General features: G+C 44.2%; 1 protein-coding gene across 1 annotated transcript; it reads left to right on the top strand.

Annotated features, from left to right (window-relative positions):
- Positions 1–1,218: 1,218 nt before the first annotated feature.
- Positions 1,219–9,571, top strand: PPDPF (pancreatic progenitor cell differentiation and proliferation factor). Its single transcript, XM_056548261.1, has 5 exons — positions 1,219–1,367; positions 7,230–7,320; positions 7,664–7,741; positions 8,190–8,286; positions 9,194–9,571. The coding sequence occupies exons 2-5, from the start codon at positions 7,266–7,268 to the stop codon at positions 9,297–9,299; spliced, it is 336 nt and encodes a 111-aa protein (XP_056404236.1). The 5' UTR covers positions 1,219–1,367; positions 7,230–7,265; the 3' UTR covers positions 9,300–9,571.
- The last annotated feature ends 8,527 nt before the right edge of the window (positions 9,572–18,098 follow it).

Genomic DNA, 18,098 nt, shown 5'->3' on the forward strand with positions numbered 1-18,098 from the left:
AGCATGAGGCAAAGTTATATAACCTTCTAATATACTCATGTTTTCCATATGGTCTTCTTCCCGTTCTTCTCCTCGCTTTTCTCTCCGGCCGGAAGCTGGGTCTTTTGATGACGCTCGACCTGTATTTCTTCTTGATCCGCCGCCATCTTCGCCCGGTGACTCATCGCTCCCATGAGTCACTGCGGGCTGTGCCGGCCTCCCCACCCGGAGTCGGCTACTCCCCCAAAGTTAATTTATTCTGCGCATGCGCAGTACTACGGAGATAGCATAGGGCTAATGCTAGGCTCCTATAGCTGCCTACGTTAGCCCTACGCTATTTGCGTAGTGCTGCGCCTGCGCTATATAGAATGTACTTCTATATACTGTTCCTCGAGTACTATATACACTCTACACCGCTCCAGCACCCACTGCTCTCCCTGTGCCTCCCTTTAGCCGCTGATCTCGCCCTCTCCCCCAGTATATGATCCGCCCCGGAAGCCTCAGGTCTCGGGGGCACGCCTGTGTGTTCTCTGGCATTACAGCTGCGCGGACCCGGGGTCCGGGAGGAGGAGGATGGCGGAGGAGCCACATGTGGAGGCGGCGGTGACAGCAGGACAGAGCGGCGGGCATCATCCCTCAGTCTCCGGGGTGAATGACACTACAGACCGGGGGAGGGCGGCACCGGCAGCATGCTCGGCCACCGGCAAAACTTTCACTAGTTGTGTGTGAGTGGGAGAGAGAGGAGCCCCCTGCAGGGGAGAAGGGGCAGGTGTGCCAAGTGAGGAGGGGGCACAGCCTGGACCCTGGGGGGCACTACTCTCTGGGGTTGGGGTGCCCAGTGCAAGGAGCAGTGAGTTACTTTGCAGAACTGGGGGCAGCATGGGCACTGTTTGCTGTCCGGGCATGCTGGGAGCTGTATTTTAGCAACATCTGGAGGTCCGCAGGTTGGAGACCACTGTCCTAGAGATTTAGTAACATTAGATTATGGGGGATGTAGTGCAGCATAGATCAGTGCTTCCCAACCAGCTGTACCAAAACTAGCACTCCCAGCATGTTCAGACAGCCAAAGGCTGCTAGTTGTAGTTTTGTAACAACCGGACACACATACATGTGCTCAGCAGCACTCCTCAGACAGTACTGCACGTGATATGCTTCCTTCTACCACTCACAGAGCCTCATTGCCCATGCCTCTCTCCTCCCACTCATCTGCTGTGCCCTCCCCCCACTCTATATCTACAGGCTCCACGTATGCCTGGGCAACATAACTTCAGTGATCAAATCTCTGGTCGTGGAGACAAGTCCCAGCTTCTCCTTCTCAAATGGGCCCCGTCGCCTAGCGTCTAACCCCCAGAGCCAGGCTCCTGAGGACGTATACGGTCGGAATACAGGTACGGTGGGGTTAACATGACTTTATGTATCTTTGTTGTTTACGTCTTTTATATATTAGTATTTCCATATACTCCGCAAACCCTCATATTCCAACATTCTAGGTTGTATATGTGCTTTCGGCTTCTGTGGACAACCTTTATAGCTGTGATTGTACAGCTCTAGGGAATATGTTGGTGCCATACCAGTAAAACTAATAATAACAATAATATTATAATAATAAAAAAATATATTAAAAAATAATAATAATAATCTATGGTATAGTTAGAATGCAGGCTCTTTGGGTTAATATATACCTTCTGTATTACGTAAAGCTTTAACCCTAGTTACTACGTAACAGGTTTCTGATATATATAACAAGTTCTCAGGAGGCATGTGGGAGCTGAGTGGTTAATCTGGGTGATACATTGTAACAGACTTTTGTCAGGTTCCAGTTGTGTACTCAGGATGTGCAGTGGTCAGGAGACGTACAATGTAACCAACAAGGCGAGAAGCAACAATGTATTAACTACAACTATAGCAGATGGAGAAAACTAGATATATTTTTTAATAATAATCAATCACCAAAGACGATGGGGGTTGATGAGGAACTAATAGTCCTGGATCAGACCTCTGTTCTGGTATCATTTACATGTCTAGATAATTTGTCACAATCCAACAAAGAAAAAGACAATAGTTGCCATAACAACCAACAATTATTAAGCCTAACAACTGGTGGTTGTGGTTCTGCGCCAGTGGTCGATGTTACGGTGGGTTTGATACAATTATCAGTTGTGTCGTCCAAATTTGCCCCCATGATGACTTGTACCTGCCCCCCCCCCCCCCTCCAATCCCCATTTTCTATGTTCTGTAGTGTTAATATTCATCATAATCCATACAATTCCTTTTTGCTGCCCTCTAAGATTGTCAGCTATTGAGTCGAATGGAGTGCACGCAGGTCTGAGGGCTGAAGAGGAGTTTCAGCAGCTGAGTCTTTGTTCTTAGGCTTGCATGCAATTTGTTATTTCCATTCTCATAGCAGAGAGCTGTTCTTATGGGGGAGGAGGAAGGAACAGGAAAGGGGGGAGGAGGAGGGAGATGGTGGATGTGGTTCAGCCAGTTTAGACCAGTTTCCGAACTGTAGACAGAGACTTAATCATCCCCCTAACCCTTTCCTGTCTAGATTGTATGTCAGATGAATAAATGTGCAGATGTAGCAGAGCTGAATTAGCGGCTTTACACATATGTGCATAGATGATACTACTTGCTACACCTGACATATGTTACTTTATCATATGCCACACAAGAGATGGCAAACTCTGCACTATAGGGCACAAAGCACGTCTGCCACATGAGAAGCCACCAGTTATATAAGCGGCACATGGTAGATGGGGCCCCATTACAGACGTTGCACTGGGGGCCATGGAGGTACATGTTACGTCTCTGATGCCAGGCTATGGTGGTGCAGGTCTGGCATATGGCAGGTACACACAGTGGGTTAATGCTATGACCACAGAACTGTCCACACAAGTCACCTGTGGCTCCAGTGGACGTCTAATCCTATAATCCCCTTATGTATATATCAGGAGTAATAAGTGACCTGTTATGTAAGATGACATTGGGTGACTGTGCATTGTGTGCAGGTATTAGGCAGGCGACAGCTCACCCCCATGTGTCCTATTGGGCATCCAATTCCAAGACATTTTAAACTGCTTCTCCCCTTTAAAGCGTGAGTGTAAAGGAGGATCCATGATGGCAGAAGAACTAGAAAAGTGCTGTGGTCCAGAACAGAAACATTAGGGGGTCCATATCAATTCGCCCACCATAACAGCAATGGTGTATATAGAGGTGATGGGGCCCCATAGCAGATACTACAAATGGTGCCCACATTTTAATGCCAGTTTTTGCCACTTTTGATTAAAGGACTTCCCCTACCAACCAATAGGGATGAAATTCTGGGCCCCCTAATTTCAAGCACCCCATAGCATCCGCATGTCCCGTCTGTATGCTACATACGCCCTTGCATGACCAATCCATTACTGAGAGGCCATTTAATTCAATTGTATATTTTTAGACTGTGGGCCGCATATACTTTGGGGGAATTTTATGAAAGCTAAGAACATTAGAGCAGTTGCCCACAGCAACCAATCAGATTCCAGCTTTCATTTTCAGAGGACTTTTTAAAAATGAAAGCTGGAATCTGATTGGTTGCTATGGGCGACTGCTCCATTGATCCTTTGCACAAGGTTTGACAATTCTCCCCCTTTATATTCATCTTGAGATTTGCCATAGAAGAAAAGTGAAGAATTGGGTCAGAAATAGATGTTCCAGCAAATTCATGTACCTTAAAGGGGTACTCCGGTGGAAAACTTTTTTTTTTTTTTTTAAATCAACTGGTGCCAGAAAGTGACAGATTTGTAAATTACTTCTATTAAAAAAAAATCTTAATCCTTCCTGTACTTATTAGCTGCTGAATACTAAAGAGGAAATTATTTTCTTTTTGGAACACAGAGCTCTCTGCTGACATCACGAGCACAGTGCTCTCTGCTGACATCTCTGTCCATTTTAGGAACTGTCCAGAGTAGGAGAAAATCCCTGTGGAAACATATGCTGCTCTGGACAGTTCCTAAAATGGACAGAGATGTCAGCAGAGAGCACTGTGCTCGTGATGTCAGCAGAGAGCTCTGTGTTCCAAAAAGAAAACCATTTCCTCTGTAGTATTCAGCAGCTAATAAGTACTGGAAGGATTAAGATTTTTTTAATAGAAGTATTTTACAAATCTGTTTAACTTTCTAGCACCAGTTGATTTAAATAAAAAAAAAAAGTTTTCCACCGGAGAACCCCTTTAAGGTGGATGTCCTGCTTATTGACCCTAATCCCCTATGAGGTCAGATCCCTATGTTAAATCGTAAACGGGGGCAAAAAATGGTCAGTATAAGAAGAAGTAATAGTTAAGTAGTACTCAGACTAGGATCAATGACATCATGGTGGTGTAAGAAAAAAGTAGGTGCCAATGGCAGCTTTTGGGGGGAAAAAATTAGCTATTGGAGATGTGGAGAAAATAGGAAATCAGAGACCATTGGGCCCCTGGGTGACAGCCGTGATAAGCTAACATTTATTTAAGGTTAAATAACAATATTGACTTTGTCACATGATCACTGCAAAAAAAAAAAATGAATACCTGGTAACCCCTACTTCACTAGGAATGAGACTGATATTTGGGGTAAAACAGCTTTTCTGTTTGTCAGTATACAACAAGTGTTACAGAACTATGAACTGGAAAAGAATTCGGTTTCTCTAAATTTCCCATGATCCTCTAATAATCATTAAAATTCCACTCAGAAAATAGAAGCACATTAGCGATAAAGAACACAGTGGATCAGCAGGGAGTTTCCTGGCTGGTTTTTCCACGACGTATTTTCTGCAGCCGAATTGCATTGACTTTAATGGGGTCTGCTGCAGATCTTCCTTTGAAAACCCGCCACAGCGGGAAACGTGCAGTATATCCCGCCCATGTGAACGTACCCTAAAACTAGGTTCACACTACGTAATTTCCAGAGATTCAAGTGCTGCGTTCTTTATGTGGAATCCACCCCAAAAACATTGCCGTGTATGGGGACGGAAATGTCATCGCGGTCCTGGCGCTTGCGCCAGGACCGCGCTGACATTCCCGTCCCCATAGACTGCAATGTTTTCTATGCTGTCTCCTTCCATTGAAGGGAATGGAAATGCCATTTGGCGTAGTTTCTGATAACTCTGGGTACGACCACGCCATGTTCCTGCCCTCATAAATTGTATCTGTCGCCATCCCACCAAAAACGTAACGGGACGCCAACATATTCTGTTAAAGGGAGCAGAGGACCCCATTCACTTCTATGGCTGAATGGAGTCACCTAGTAACTTATTTCCAGATGTATGGACTACTTAAAAAGGGGAACAGCCCCCTTTAGGAGTCTGCTTAAAATAGTGCAGTGGTCTTCAATCTGTGGCCCTCCAGATGTTGCAAAACTACAATTCCCAACATGCCCGGACAGCCGTTGGCTGTCCGGGCATGCTGGGAGTTGTAGTTTTGCAACATCTGGAGGGCCACAGATTGAAGACCGCTGAAATAGTGGATATGTCCCGAACAGAGTCCCCTCTATTGAGCGGGGTCCAATGCCCCCTTTAACAGTATACGTCGGCATCCCGTTTTCAGCAGGATGCCAACTGATACGATTAAAGGGGGCAAGAACACAGTGTGATCGTACCCTCCTAGTTACAAGAAAAAAATAGCAATATAACCGCAACATATGAATAGGGCCAGAGCTACACAGGCAACGGGCCACATTATGTGTATTGTGGTCCAAAAATGACGCCTGCCTCTATTGATTACTAGCGCAATGCAGATTGATTATGGGCCACGATGCAAGTCGCACTGTCTTTGTGTAGCCCTATGTTGCCCTCCTTAAAAACCTAAAACTTATCCTCTATTCACATAATAGTGAGGTTGGCACTCATCTTAGAGCAGTGTTTCCCAACCGGGGTGCCTCCAGCTGTTGCAAACCCAAAGACTATCCGGGCATGCTGTGAGTTGTAGTTATGCAACAGCTGGAGATACCCCGGTTGGAAAACTCTTTCTTTGAGGAATAGCAGATTTCAATAACCGGTTAGGCTAGGTACACACGGCCTTCTTGCCTCTGTTTCACCATCTCCGTTACAGTCGGTTTAGTTTTGCTGTATGTAAAAATATAGTCAACCAGACTTTTGTGTAAAAAAGAATGGATATGTTACAATATATATATATATATATATATATATATATATATATATATATATCCAACAAAAAATGGCGCAGCACTCCAACGAGTTTTGCGCCATTTTTTGTTGGATATCTTAAGGGGTCCCGATCAGACCTAGGACGCTTGGCACTTACATGCATTGTTTTGGAAGTGCTGCAACCACTCTGGTATTTATATATATGTATATATATGGATTTATTTTTTCCACAGTGTAAGTCAATGAGAGACAGTTTTTCCTATAAAACATAAGTGTTCGCTCAAGTCTCCTTCCACACCCCGTTGCACGTAAATACAGTTCTATGCATGCATTTGCTCTCCTGTGTCAGCCAGTGCTTGAATAGCTGACCACCTCAGATCACATTACTTTGTAGTGCCCCCCCCCCCCAGCTTACAGTAGGGGGGGGTTGGAATGACATCTGTGCAGCTCAGACATGTCATGTGTAATGTGACGCTGTATTCCTTGCAGTTACCCAACCTTTCCCGTCTGCATTCTTCTCCACACTGCCACTGGCTTGACTACGAACCCAATGGGATATTTATCAATAACTGTGCAGAGTAAAGGTTGCCCAGTTGCCCATAGCAACCAATCAGATCGCTTCTTTCATTTTTTAAAGGCCTTGTTAAAAATGAAAGAAGCAATCTGATTGGTTGCTATGGGCAACTGCACCACTCTTCCTCTACACTGGTTTTGATGAATCTCCCCCCCCCCCCCAGTGCCTATCCAGACTGGAGCTTTTGTGTAACACAACCGCTTCATCTGGCATTGAAGGGTTAATCACACACCCTATTGATGCACATGTGTTCCCAATACGCACTGATGTCTCAAGGGATAAAAACAGCCCCCCTCTCATTACAAGCATATCGAGAGAGAACCTTCTTTGTGGTGGGCTGATGGGTGTGTAAGGTGGGCAAATTTAGGATTAGTAAATGTAGTGGTGCAGAGGCTATGCTCACCCCCTGAGCCATAGTGCCCAGGCATGACAGTACTATCAATAGGGAGGTATTGGTTTATTTTCACAAAACCTTTCCCACCATCTATTGGCTGTTTGAGACCTTCAAGGTAAAACTGTTTACATATACTCAACACATTTTCTCCTTCTCTTCCAGGGTTTACATCATCTTAAGTCAATCAAGGTTTGAAACATGGCAGCCATTCCATCCAGTGGGTCACTCGTTGCAACACACGACTACTATCGTAGTGAGTATCATTGCATCTGGGGCAGATAGCGCTATACCGTATAAACTGCAATACTACTTTACTAGACCTTACTGCTGCCATTTGTGTGATAAGATCGTGCCCAAATGCGGTGGCCAATGGCTGCACAACCTTGGCATTATTACTGGCAGAGTTGTGCTACAGTATTGGGCTAGCATTTCTAGATGGGTTAGCTATGAATGAACCAAAAGCCTAATTTTTTAAGCCCTATATATCATGGACATATTGGTTCACTTATTAACTAACTAGTGTTTGGTCTCTGTAGAACAATCTGTTGCATAAGTAAATGTTATTGTGAGGCTGACTTTTGGCTTTTTCTTTATAGGACGACTGGGATCTACCTCCAGTAATAGCTCATGTGGAAGCGTGGACTATTCTGGGGAGGTCATTCCTCACCACCCAGGTATGTTACCTTGACCAGCAAATGACTTTCTTATCCAAGCCTGCTGGTCTGTTTGTGCTCAGGCTTTGGGTATTAGCATTTACTACTTTATGATGGGGTAAAGTTTGTTTAACATTTCTTGTGAAGGTTAGAAAAACACTTATATTCAACTGTCATGAGGATAAATGTACTATTTATCTTTAAATTGGGGAACCTTTAAAATTGGCTAATTGGCTGTACCATTCTTAGAACCCATGGTCTATATGCAGTGGTGGTGGTGGCTCTTGCGTTTACAGCTGTTCTTCCAAAGTCCCCCTTAGCTCCTATCAGTAGTCCTGTGGTGAGAATGATATGAGCCATCACCGGAAAGGGATCATATTGATTGATTAACTCTAGTATCAACATTGCCACAACTTTTTTACTTATATTTATTTTTTTTCAGTATATTTATAAACTTCTTGTCTCGCAGGTCTTCCAAAGTCCGATCCTGGTCACTGGTGGGCCAGCTTCTTCTTTGGTAAACCGTCTTATCCCGTCATGACCACTGTTTCGGAATCCCCTGAGAAGTGAGTATTTTAAAACTGCATACATGTAAATAACCTGAGGTGTATTAAAATGTGTTGACATGAGGGAGGTTACTATCAATTAGGAGTCTCTGGACTTCCTTGTTGGTGTGTGGCATGTGACTTGACTAATCATGTTTCAATGTTATCTCCATGTGATAACTTGTTGATAAAGTGCCATAAAACATGTGATCATATTTAATAATTACTTACCTGTACAGACAGTAGTTGCTGGCGCTGCGTCATGCTTAAGCTTGGGAGCTTCCATGTTTGTTACATCACGCCACGTCCCCTCCATTCATGTCTATGGGAGGGGGCGTGACTGCTAGTACATAGCTGTCACCCCTACTCCCATAGACATCATTAAAGGGGGGCTTGACGGCTGTGGTCGCCTGTCATCCGGAGTGGGGTTTGCCCCCATGCACTGGATGACTGGGGTGTCGCGTTAGAGATGGAAGGGGGACCCAGCAGCAAAGCTTCCCCCCCCCCCCCCCCCACGATCAGACATCTTATCCCCTATCCTTTGGATGTCTAGTGGTGAAGTACCCCTTTAAAGGGGTAGTCCAATGCCCCAGAATTCTGAACCTTTTGTTCAGAATGCTTGGAGCGGATGGCCGTGAAGACATTGGCATGCCCCCTCCCATAGACATGAATGGAGGGGGTGAGATGTCACGATCACAGCCACCTGCTCCAAACAAATGTTTAGAATGCTGGGGCACGGGAGTACCCCTTTAAGGTCCTAGTGCAGCCAGTACTGCTTCCTCTTCTATTTTCTAAAGCTCAAGAGGCCATTGTCTGATATGAAGACTAATTCAAAGTCCCTCTCCATCTGACTAGTAAAAATAATCTAGAATGGTTTGGACTCTTACAGCATCTTGTACTCTCTAACCTATTCCTCCTGTCTCTACAGCTCAGGAAGCTTTCGCGTGACCAATGGCCTTTTCCCCTGCGGCCTGGCTCAGGAGCCGGTGAGGAAGAACAATGTCAGTGAGTCCAAGACTGACTCCAGCACCTAAGCCCCTCCATGCATTCCCCTCCTCACCGGGAAGACGCTGGGTGGCGGAGCCCAATCCCCCTCCCCACCCCTTACCAATAGGCTGCCCTTTCCATAGCTTCAGTCACCAGTCCTGTTTTTTGTTTTTAATGTCAACATTTTTTTAAAGAAATAAGCTGTTTTTATTACATTGGTAACACTGAAACATTCTTAATTGTTTGGTTCCCTGCCTTAACATGTTATGTTTTTTTTATTTGTACTTCTGTAATAAAGATGGGCAGCCTTTAAAGCAAAGCATTGTTTGTTCTTATTGTATTACTGTTAACCTGTTGGAAGACTACGGAGACTACAGCTCCATACTGATTTGTCTTGCAATCGTTGGCGATCTCCATAAAACTACTTCGGGTATGCTACATATGGGTCTATGACTGGCCCCACATGTTTGCTGAATGTCCATTTTATGGCTGCAACCCCTATGCTTGGTCTTGACAGCCCTCAGGCTTAGATAACAAATTTTTTTCAGTATCAAGATGGTTTATGAAAAAGATTGAGTTGTTCTTGGTAACTGTCTTGATGCCTTCAATTGCCACTTGGTTGCACTAGAAGATGTGGACACCCTTGGATCCCTTGACCTACTACATGGTAAAATGTATTACTTGTTGGCTTCAAAGCAATCTATATAACTGGGGTTGTCATCTTTTGGACAGTATGAGAGGACTTTTGTGTCAGTCTCTGGTGGGGAAAGTCTGTCCCTCCATAATTCAATACTTCTGCATTGAGTTTCCAAGCAAAGTATTATACAGTGCAGCTAGGATTTTGTAATGGCATTGGACATCACCCCTCCACGGACTGCACAATATACAAGACTGGAATTACCCTAGACCTTGATTGCTACTACTGTATATGCTAACATTGCTACTGAGCTTGTATGTATAGGTTCTTCCCCCTTCTATGATTGAACCTCCATAAAAGGTTGTAATCACTTCTGGGGGCCCTTATTTAGTTGTCTTTCTACTAAATGTAGGCTAGTAGAGATGGGTGAAGTTATAAAGTAAATTCTTCACGAACCTCATGGCTTGGCGTTTGCTGACTTTAGCCTGCATAAATTTAGTTCAGCTTTCAGGTGCTCTGGTGGGCTGGAAAAGGTGGATACAGTCCTAGGAGTCTCCTAGGACTGTATCCTCCTTTTCCAGCCCACCTGAAAGCTGAACTAATTTATGCAGGATAAAGTCAGCAAACGGCGAGCCGTGAGGTTCGTGAAGAATCGAATTACTGTAACTTCACTCATCTCTATAGGCTAGTTTACCACTAGCCCACCAGATAGGGGCCAGTATTTATCATTTGTAGGTGTAAGTGAAGCATTTTTCTACTTTATTTGGGTATGAGCACCAAATTAAATGGTCGCAGAGCATTTGATAAATTTTGTGCAGGTACACACTTTTTGAAATTGTACACTTTACATACACCAAAAAGCTAAGTCTGGGCTGGTGTCGTTTTGAGACTTTTCAGTTTTGTGCCTTTTCACAAAAAAGGCACAGTTCATAAAACCTGTCCATATCATGCATATTACTGAAATCGGTGGATTACAACTTCAGAAGAAATGTGTAAACCAAAAGGTGCAAAAAAGGACACTTGCACCAAATATAGACTGGAGGGTAAACACTGATAAATGCTGGCCGATGTTTTTGTTCCATGGGGTGAGACGCAGGAATGAAAACTCTGGACAATTGAATAATGTAAAACTTGGTACTCCAGTCTGACAAAGCCTGCATGCGCGGGTGAAACAGCTGTAACTTTCCGGTGTCCTGCACTCCCCGTCCACCACTATATGCTGCTGTTGTCCACTTGGATTCAACTGAAATAAAGCGAAGTTCACACGGTCTGCTGCTGCAGTGAGTGCATCCTTCATCTTCTGTTATATTGGCATTTTTAAGCGTTTTGTACTATATTTGGGAAAGCACCTCTGTTCACATGATTATCTATTCTGTGCATGCTGGTGCAGTCCAGAGTCACTGGTTAGCAAGAAGGCTAGGCAAGGATCGCTCTGTAGCAATGCCGAACATTGGCTGCTTTTGCCAAACTTTGTACTCAATGTTCTGAAAAGCTCCAATTATAACAGAATCTTAAGCACAGAGCAATATGTTACTCTTTCAGCAGATGAGTAAAGAGTTGGTCACTGTCCCTTTTTAAAGGGGTACTCCCGTGCCCCAGTATTGTGAAAATTTTCTTAAGAATGCCCAGAGCAGGTGGCCATGATGTCATGGCCATGCCCCTTGTGATGCCACACCCCCTCCATTCATGTCTATGGGAGGGGCGTGTTGGTGGTTACGCCGCCTCCCATAGACATTAATGGAGGCAGCGTGGCTTAGACAGCATCCCTTTAGGAGTTTCTTTACTAGTGTGGTAGAGGGTGTGATGAAGGCAGATGACATTAACCCCTTGTATTCGTGATGCCAGGGCATGGCTTATCCTCAATACCACCCGAAGGTATACCGCTGGATCCGGGTCTAGGCACTGGGGCAATAATGACTCCGACGCCAAGTTGCAGAACAACTGTATGTTTACTGCATTAGACAGGTGGATTAGTCTATACAGCTTAGCCAGGCCCACGGAGGTGACCAGTGACTTCAGAGACCTTAGGGCTTGCTGGGACTTGTAGTGGACTGGGACAATTCTGATGCAGGCCATGCTGACTTAATACAGGTTGATTTTGACTTGACTGACTATACCTCGTTTGTAGCTTACCAGCTCTGACTTGGAACTGGGGGTAGTGGACTTGTAGACTTGTGGCTGCTTGACAGACTTAAAGGGGTACCCCGGTTGAAATTTAAAAAATATTTACCCTTCCAGTAGTTTTTAGCAGCTGTATGCTACAGAGGAAATTCTTTTCTTTTTTAATTTCTTTTTTCTATTGCCCACAGTGCTCTCTGCTGACACCTCTGTCCGTGTCAGGAATTGTCCAGAGCAGCATTGGTTTGCAATGGGGATTTTCTCTTGCTCTGGACAGTTCCTGATATGGGCATCAGGTGTTAGCAGGGAGCACTGTGGACAAGACAAAAAACACATTTTCTGATGGTATTTATCATGGTACTGTATTGAAATGAGAAGGCAAATCTACCTTTTGTTAGATTTTTTTTTCTCTCGTTTTTTTGTTTGTTTTGTTTTCTTGATTAGTTCTGTCCTAGGCTTACTCTCAGCTTTCCGTGCAGCTTTTGAATGGCAACTTTCAGGGTAGCCTCTCTCCTTTAGGTGGTGTGTTAATTGTTCTGTTTGACTCTTGAAATTGGTGGGGTTACTGTTGATCTTCTTAAGGGGCAAAATCCGACTGTAAGGAAGAGCATCTTTGGTATGTGATGGATGATATGAGTTGTAGTCAGGGCCGGCGTTAGGGCATGGCAAACTGTGCAGTTGCCCAGGGCCCCATTCTCCAAGGGCCCCCTGCGGCTGCTATAGTGTTTGTAGCTGGAGGAAGCAGTGTAGCCCTGCAGCCAGCAGCATCCAGGATTGATAACACCCCCCCCTCCTTTCCCCTGTCTCCTCCTCCTGCTTCTGCTGTCGCACAGTTTAGCTACCTGTCAGCCGATGAGGGAGATAGTCTGCAGGCACCAGAAGACATGCATATCTAGCAGCTCCTGAAGTATTTAATGCACCCAGCCAGCCTTCAATAAAAGTAAGTAGATATAATGTGTAGATGTACATGTGTGATGTAAACAGTTAATCTGTTACATGTATGTGTGTGTTTAATGCAGGTATGTATATATACGTATGATAAATGTGTGAGTGAGTATATATGTGTTGTATGTATATGTATAGTTTATTTTTAAATATGTGATATACAGTAGTGCATCTGTCACTATTTTTCACTAGGCCTACCTAAGGCCCAACCATAGTGCAGTAAGTATCGCAGCGGTTAGAGATGAGCGAACCTACAGTAAATTCGATTCGTCACGAACTTCTCGGCTCGGCGGTTGTTGACTTTTCTTGCATAAATTAGTTCAGCTTTCCGGTGCTCCGGTGGGCTGGAAAAGGTGGATACAGTCCTAGGAAAGAGTCTCCTAGGACTGTATCCACCTTTTACAGCCCACCGGAGCACCGGAAAGCTAAACTAATTTATGCAGGAATAGTCAGCAACTGCCGAGCCGAGAAGTTCGTGACGAATCGAATTTACTGTAAGTTCGCTCATCTCTAGCAGCAGTGGTAAAATCTCATGGCGCTAACATTTGAGATATATATATATATTACAGTCATAGCCATAAATGTTGGCACCCCTGAAATTTTTCGAGAAAGTTAAGTATTTCTCACAGAAAAGGATTGCAGTAACACATGTTTTGCTATACACATGTATATTCCCTTTGTGTGTATTGGAACTAAACCAAAAAAGGGAGGGAAAAAAGGAAATTGGACATAATATCACACTAAACTCCAAAAATGGTCTGGACAAAATTATTGGCACCCTTTCAAAATTGTGGAAAAATAAGATTGTTTCAAGTATGTGATGCTCCTTTAAACTCACCTGGGGCAAGTAACAGTGTGGGCAATATAAAAATCACACCTGAAAGCAGATAAAAAGGAGAGAAGTTCACTTAGTCTTTGTATTATGTCTGTGTGTGCCACACTAAGCATGGACAACAGAAAGAGGAAAATAGAACTGTCTGAGAACTTCAGAATCTAAATTGTGGAAAAATATCAACAATCTCAAGGTTACAAGTCCATTTCCAGAGATCTGGATTATCAAAATGTTTGCAACCCATGGTACTGTAGCTAATCTTCCTGGGCATGGACGGAAGAGAAAGATTGATGACAGGTGTCAACGTAGGATAGTCCGGATAGTGGATAAGCAGCCCCAAACAAGTTCCAAAGATATTCAAGCTGTCCTGCTGGCTCAGGGAGCATCAGTATCAGCGCAAACTATCCGTCGATATTTCAATGAAATGAAACGCCTGTGGAGGGATCTTAAAACTGCTGTTGGGAAAAAGGCGCCCTTCCAATAAGAGAGACCTGGAGCAGTTTTCAAAGGAAGAGTGGTCCAACATTTCAGCTGAGAGGTGTAAGCAGTTTATTGATGGTTATAGGAAACAAATTATTTCAGTTATTTTTTCCAAAGGGTGTGCAACCAAATATTAAGTTAAGGGTGCCAATAATTTTGTCCATCCCATTTTTGGAGTTTGGTGTGACATTTTGTTCAATTTGCTTTTTTTCCTCCCTTTTTTGGTTTAATTCCAATACACAGAAAGGGAATAAACATTTGTATAGCCAAACATGTGTTACTGCAATCCTTTTCTGTGAGAAATACTTAATTTTCTTGACAAATTTCAGGGGTGCCAACATTTACAGCCATGACTGTATATGTATATATATATATATTTGAATGTTCTGACAACAAAATCCCACAAAAATTATCAATGGAAATCAAATTTATTAACCCATGGAGGTCTGGATATGGAGTCACACTCAAAATCAAAGTGGAAAACCACACTACAGGCTGATCCAACTTTGATGTAATGTCCTTAAATAAAGTCAAAATGAGGATCAGTAGTGAGTGTGGCTTCCAAGTGCCCGTATGACCTCCCTACGACGCCTGGGCATGCTCCTGATGAGGTGGCGGATGGTCTCCTGAGGGATGTCCTCCCAGACCTGGACTAAAGCTTTCGCCGACTCCTGGACAGTCTGTGGTGCAAGATGTGCTAAATCAGATTCAGGTCTGGGGAATGGGCGGACCAGTCCATAGCATCAATGCCTTCCTCTTGCAGGAACTGCTGACACACTCTAGCATTGTCTTGCATTAGGAGGAACCCAGGGCCAACCGCACCAGCATATGGTTTCACAAGGGGTCTGGGGATCTCATCTCAGGACCTAATGGCAGTCAGGCTACCTCTGGCAAGCACATGGAGGGCTGTGTGGCCCCCCCAAAGAAATGCCTCCCCACACCATTACTGACCCACCGCCAAACCGGTCATGGTGGAGGATGTTGCAGGCAGCAGAACGTTCTCCACGGCATCTCCAGACTCCGTCATGTCTGTCACATGTGCTCAGTGTGAACCTGCTTTCATCTGTGAAGAACACAGGGCGCCAGTGGCAAATTTGCCAATCTTGGTGTTCTCTGGCAGATGCCAAACATCCTGCACGGTGTTGGGCTGTAAGCATAACCCCCACCTGTGGATGTTCCACCCTCATGGAGTCTGTTTCTGACCATTTGAGTGGACACGTGCACATTTGTGGCCTGCTGGAGGTAATTTTGCAGGGCTCTGGCTGTGCTTTTCCTTGCACAAAGGTGGAGGTAGCGGTCCTGCTGCTGGGTTGTTGCCCTCCTATGGCCTCCTTTACGTCTCCTGATATACTGGCCTGTTTCCTGGTAGCGCCTCCAGCTGGATGAGCTGCACTACCTGAGCCACTTATGTGGGTTGTAGACTCCGTCTCATGCTACCACTAGAGTGAAAGCACCGCCAGCATTCAAAAGTGACCAAAACATCAGCCAGGAAGCATAGGAACTGAGAAGTGGTCTGTGGTCACCACCTGCAGAACCACTCCTTTATTGGGGGGTGTTTTGCTAATTGCCTATAATTTCCACCTGTTGTCTGTTCCATTTGCACAACAGTATGTGAAATTGATTGTCAATCAGTGTTGCTTTCTGGGTGGGCAGTGTGATTTCACAGAAGTGTGATTGACTTGGAGTTACATTGTGTTGTTTAACCTGTTAAGGACACAGTGCGTGTGCATACGCCCTACATCCCGAGTCCTTAAGGACTGAGGGCGTATGGATATGCCCGGTCCCCGCCGCTAGCCGGTTGGGGACCGGATCGGGATGCCTGTTGAGATCATTCAGCAGGCATCCCAGCACATTGCCCAGGGGGGGTCCTGAGACCCCCCCCCATGTCGGCGATCGGAGAAAATCGCATGTCAATTCAGACATGCGATTTTCTCCAATTTCGGGCTGATCGGGTCTCTGGTGACTCGATCACCCGGAAAATAGGGCTGATCGGAGTTGTCAGCGACAGCCCCGATCAGCCTAAGGGATAGGAGTGAGGTCGCAGAGCTGCGATCTCCTCCTATCCCCTGTCATTAGCAGAACGGAGTTCTGACCAATGGCAGCGCAGGACAGGGCGTTGCCATGGCAACCCCCCGCTCTGCCCACCCCTGGATGTCGAGGGGTTCGTGGGAAGAAGATGGAGGCCGTACCTGCCGGAAAAGATGCCTGGGGACCAGGGATCTTCGCTGGAGACTGCTGGATCCTGGCTCAGGTAGGGAATCGTCGGGGGGGGAATTGAAAGTGAAAGTAAAACTTTCACTAGGAAGGCCAAACTGCAACTCCCAGCATGCCCAGACAGCCAAAGGCTGTCTGGGCATGCTGGGAGTTGTAGTTTTGCAACATCTGGAGGGTCACAGTTTGGAGACCACTGTTACAGTGGTGCCCAAACGGTAGCCCTCCAGATGTTGTCAAACTAAAACTCTCAGCATGCCTGGACTGCCCAGGCATTCTGGGAGTTATAGTTCTGTAACATCTGTCCCTTCAGATTTAGCAATAGTGCGGAAATCAAGTAAGATTGTATGATTATATGGTATAAACTGTTATTTATAATTTATTGTTCACATTTTCTATCCCTACCCAACTGAAATATGCTCAATATATTTAAGATGTTAACACCCACTACATTATATATATTTTGTATGTAGTATATGCAGAGAATTTCCGAGCTTCACTAATCTATATGTAGCTTCTTGATAGGTACAGTTTACGTTTGAAGCCTTAATTTTGACACATTTGTTACAATTCTAGAACATGTTACAGATTGTCTGAGATTTATTGTTTATTATTATATACAGACATGTTATTTTTGTTTTAGTTATATGTCATTTTTATTAGTTCTTTGTATTTCTTGAAAATTCAATAAAAATTTATTTGAAACAGATTTAGCAATTTTCATGAATTTTTTGAAAATTGCTGCTCTACTTTGAAGCCCTCTAATAAAAAAAAAAAAGCTAAAATATGTCCATTTTATGATGCCAACATAAAGTAGACATATTGTATTTGTGAAGAAAAATAAAATTTATTGTGAATATCCATTTTCCTTACAAGTAGAGAGCTTCAAAGTAGGAAAAATGCTAAATTTTCTATATTTTCATGAAACTTTGGGATTTTTCACCAAAAAAGGATGCAAGTAGCGCCGAAAATTTACCACCAAAATAAAGTAGAATATGTCACGAAAAAACAATCTCAGAATCAGAATATTCGGTGAAAGCATTTTCGCGTTATTAATTCATAAAGCGACGGTGGTCAGAATTGCGAAAAAGGGCTCAGTCCTTAAGGTGAAAAAGGGCTGCGTCCTTAAGGGGTTAAGTGTTCCCTTTATTTTTTTTGAGCAGTGTATATCTCGTTATCAGTGTTTCCCAACCAGGGTGCCTCCAGCTGTATAAACTGTTTGGGCATGCTGGGATTTGTAGTTTTGCAATAGCTGGAGGCATCCTGTTTTGGAAACACTGTTTTATGCATGTGTGTGTATATCAATGTTTCGCAACCAGGGTGCCTCCAGCTGTTGAAATACTACAAATCCGAGCATTCTGAGAGTTGTAGTTTTGCAACAGCTGGATACACTCTGGTTGGGAAATGTATATATATATATATATATATATATTTTTTTTTTTCTTTCCTATGATGTATACACACACGCGCACACACACACGCACAGTAGTGTATTTCAGGGGGTATAATACAAACTTCTCTCTCCGGTGTATCCAACCATCCGGCGTCAAAATTAAGATGCTGAATGATTGTGAACTGTCCCATTCTTTCCCACGGGATCAGTTCAAGCATCAATTTGTGTCT

This window comes from Hyla sarda, chromosome 12 (assembly GCF_029499605.1).
Source record: "Hyla sarda isolate aHylSar1 chromosome 12, aHylSar1.hap1, whole genome shotgun sequence".
Classification (NCBI taxonomy): Eukaryota; Metazoa; Chordata; class Amphibia; order Anura; family Hylidae; genus Hyla; species Hyla sarda.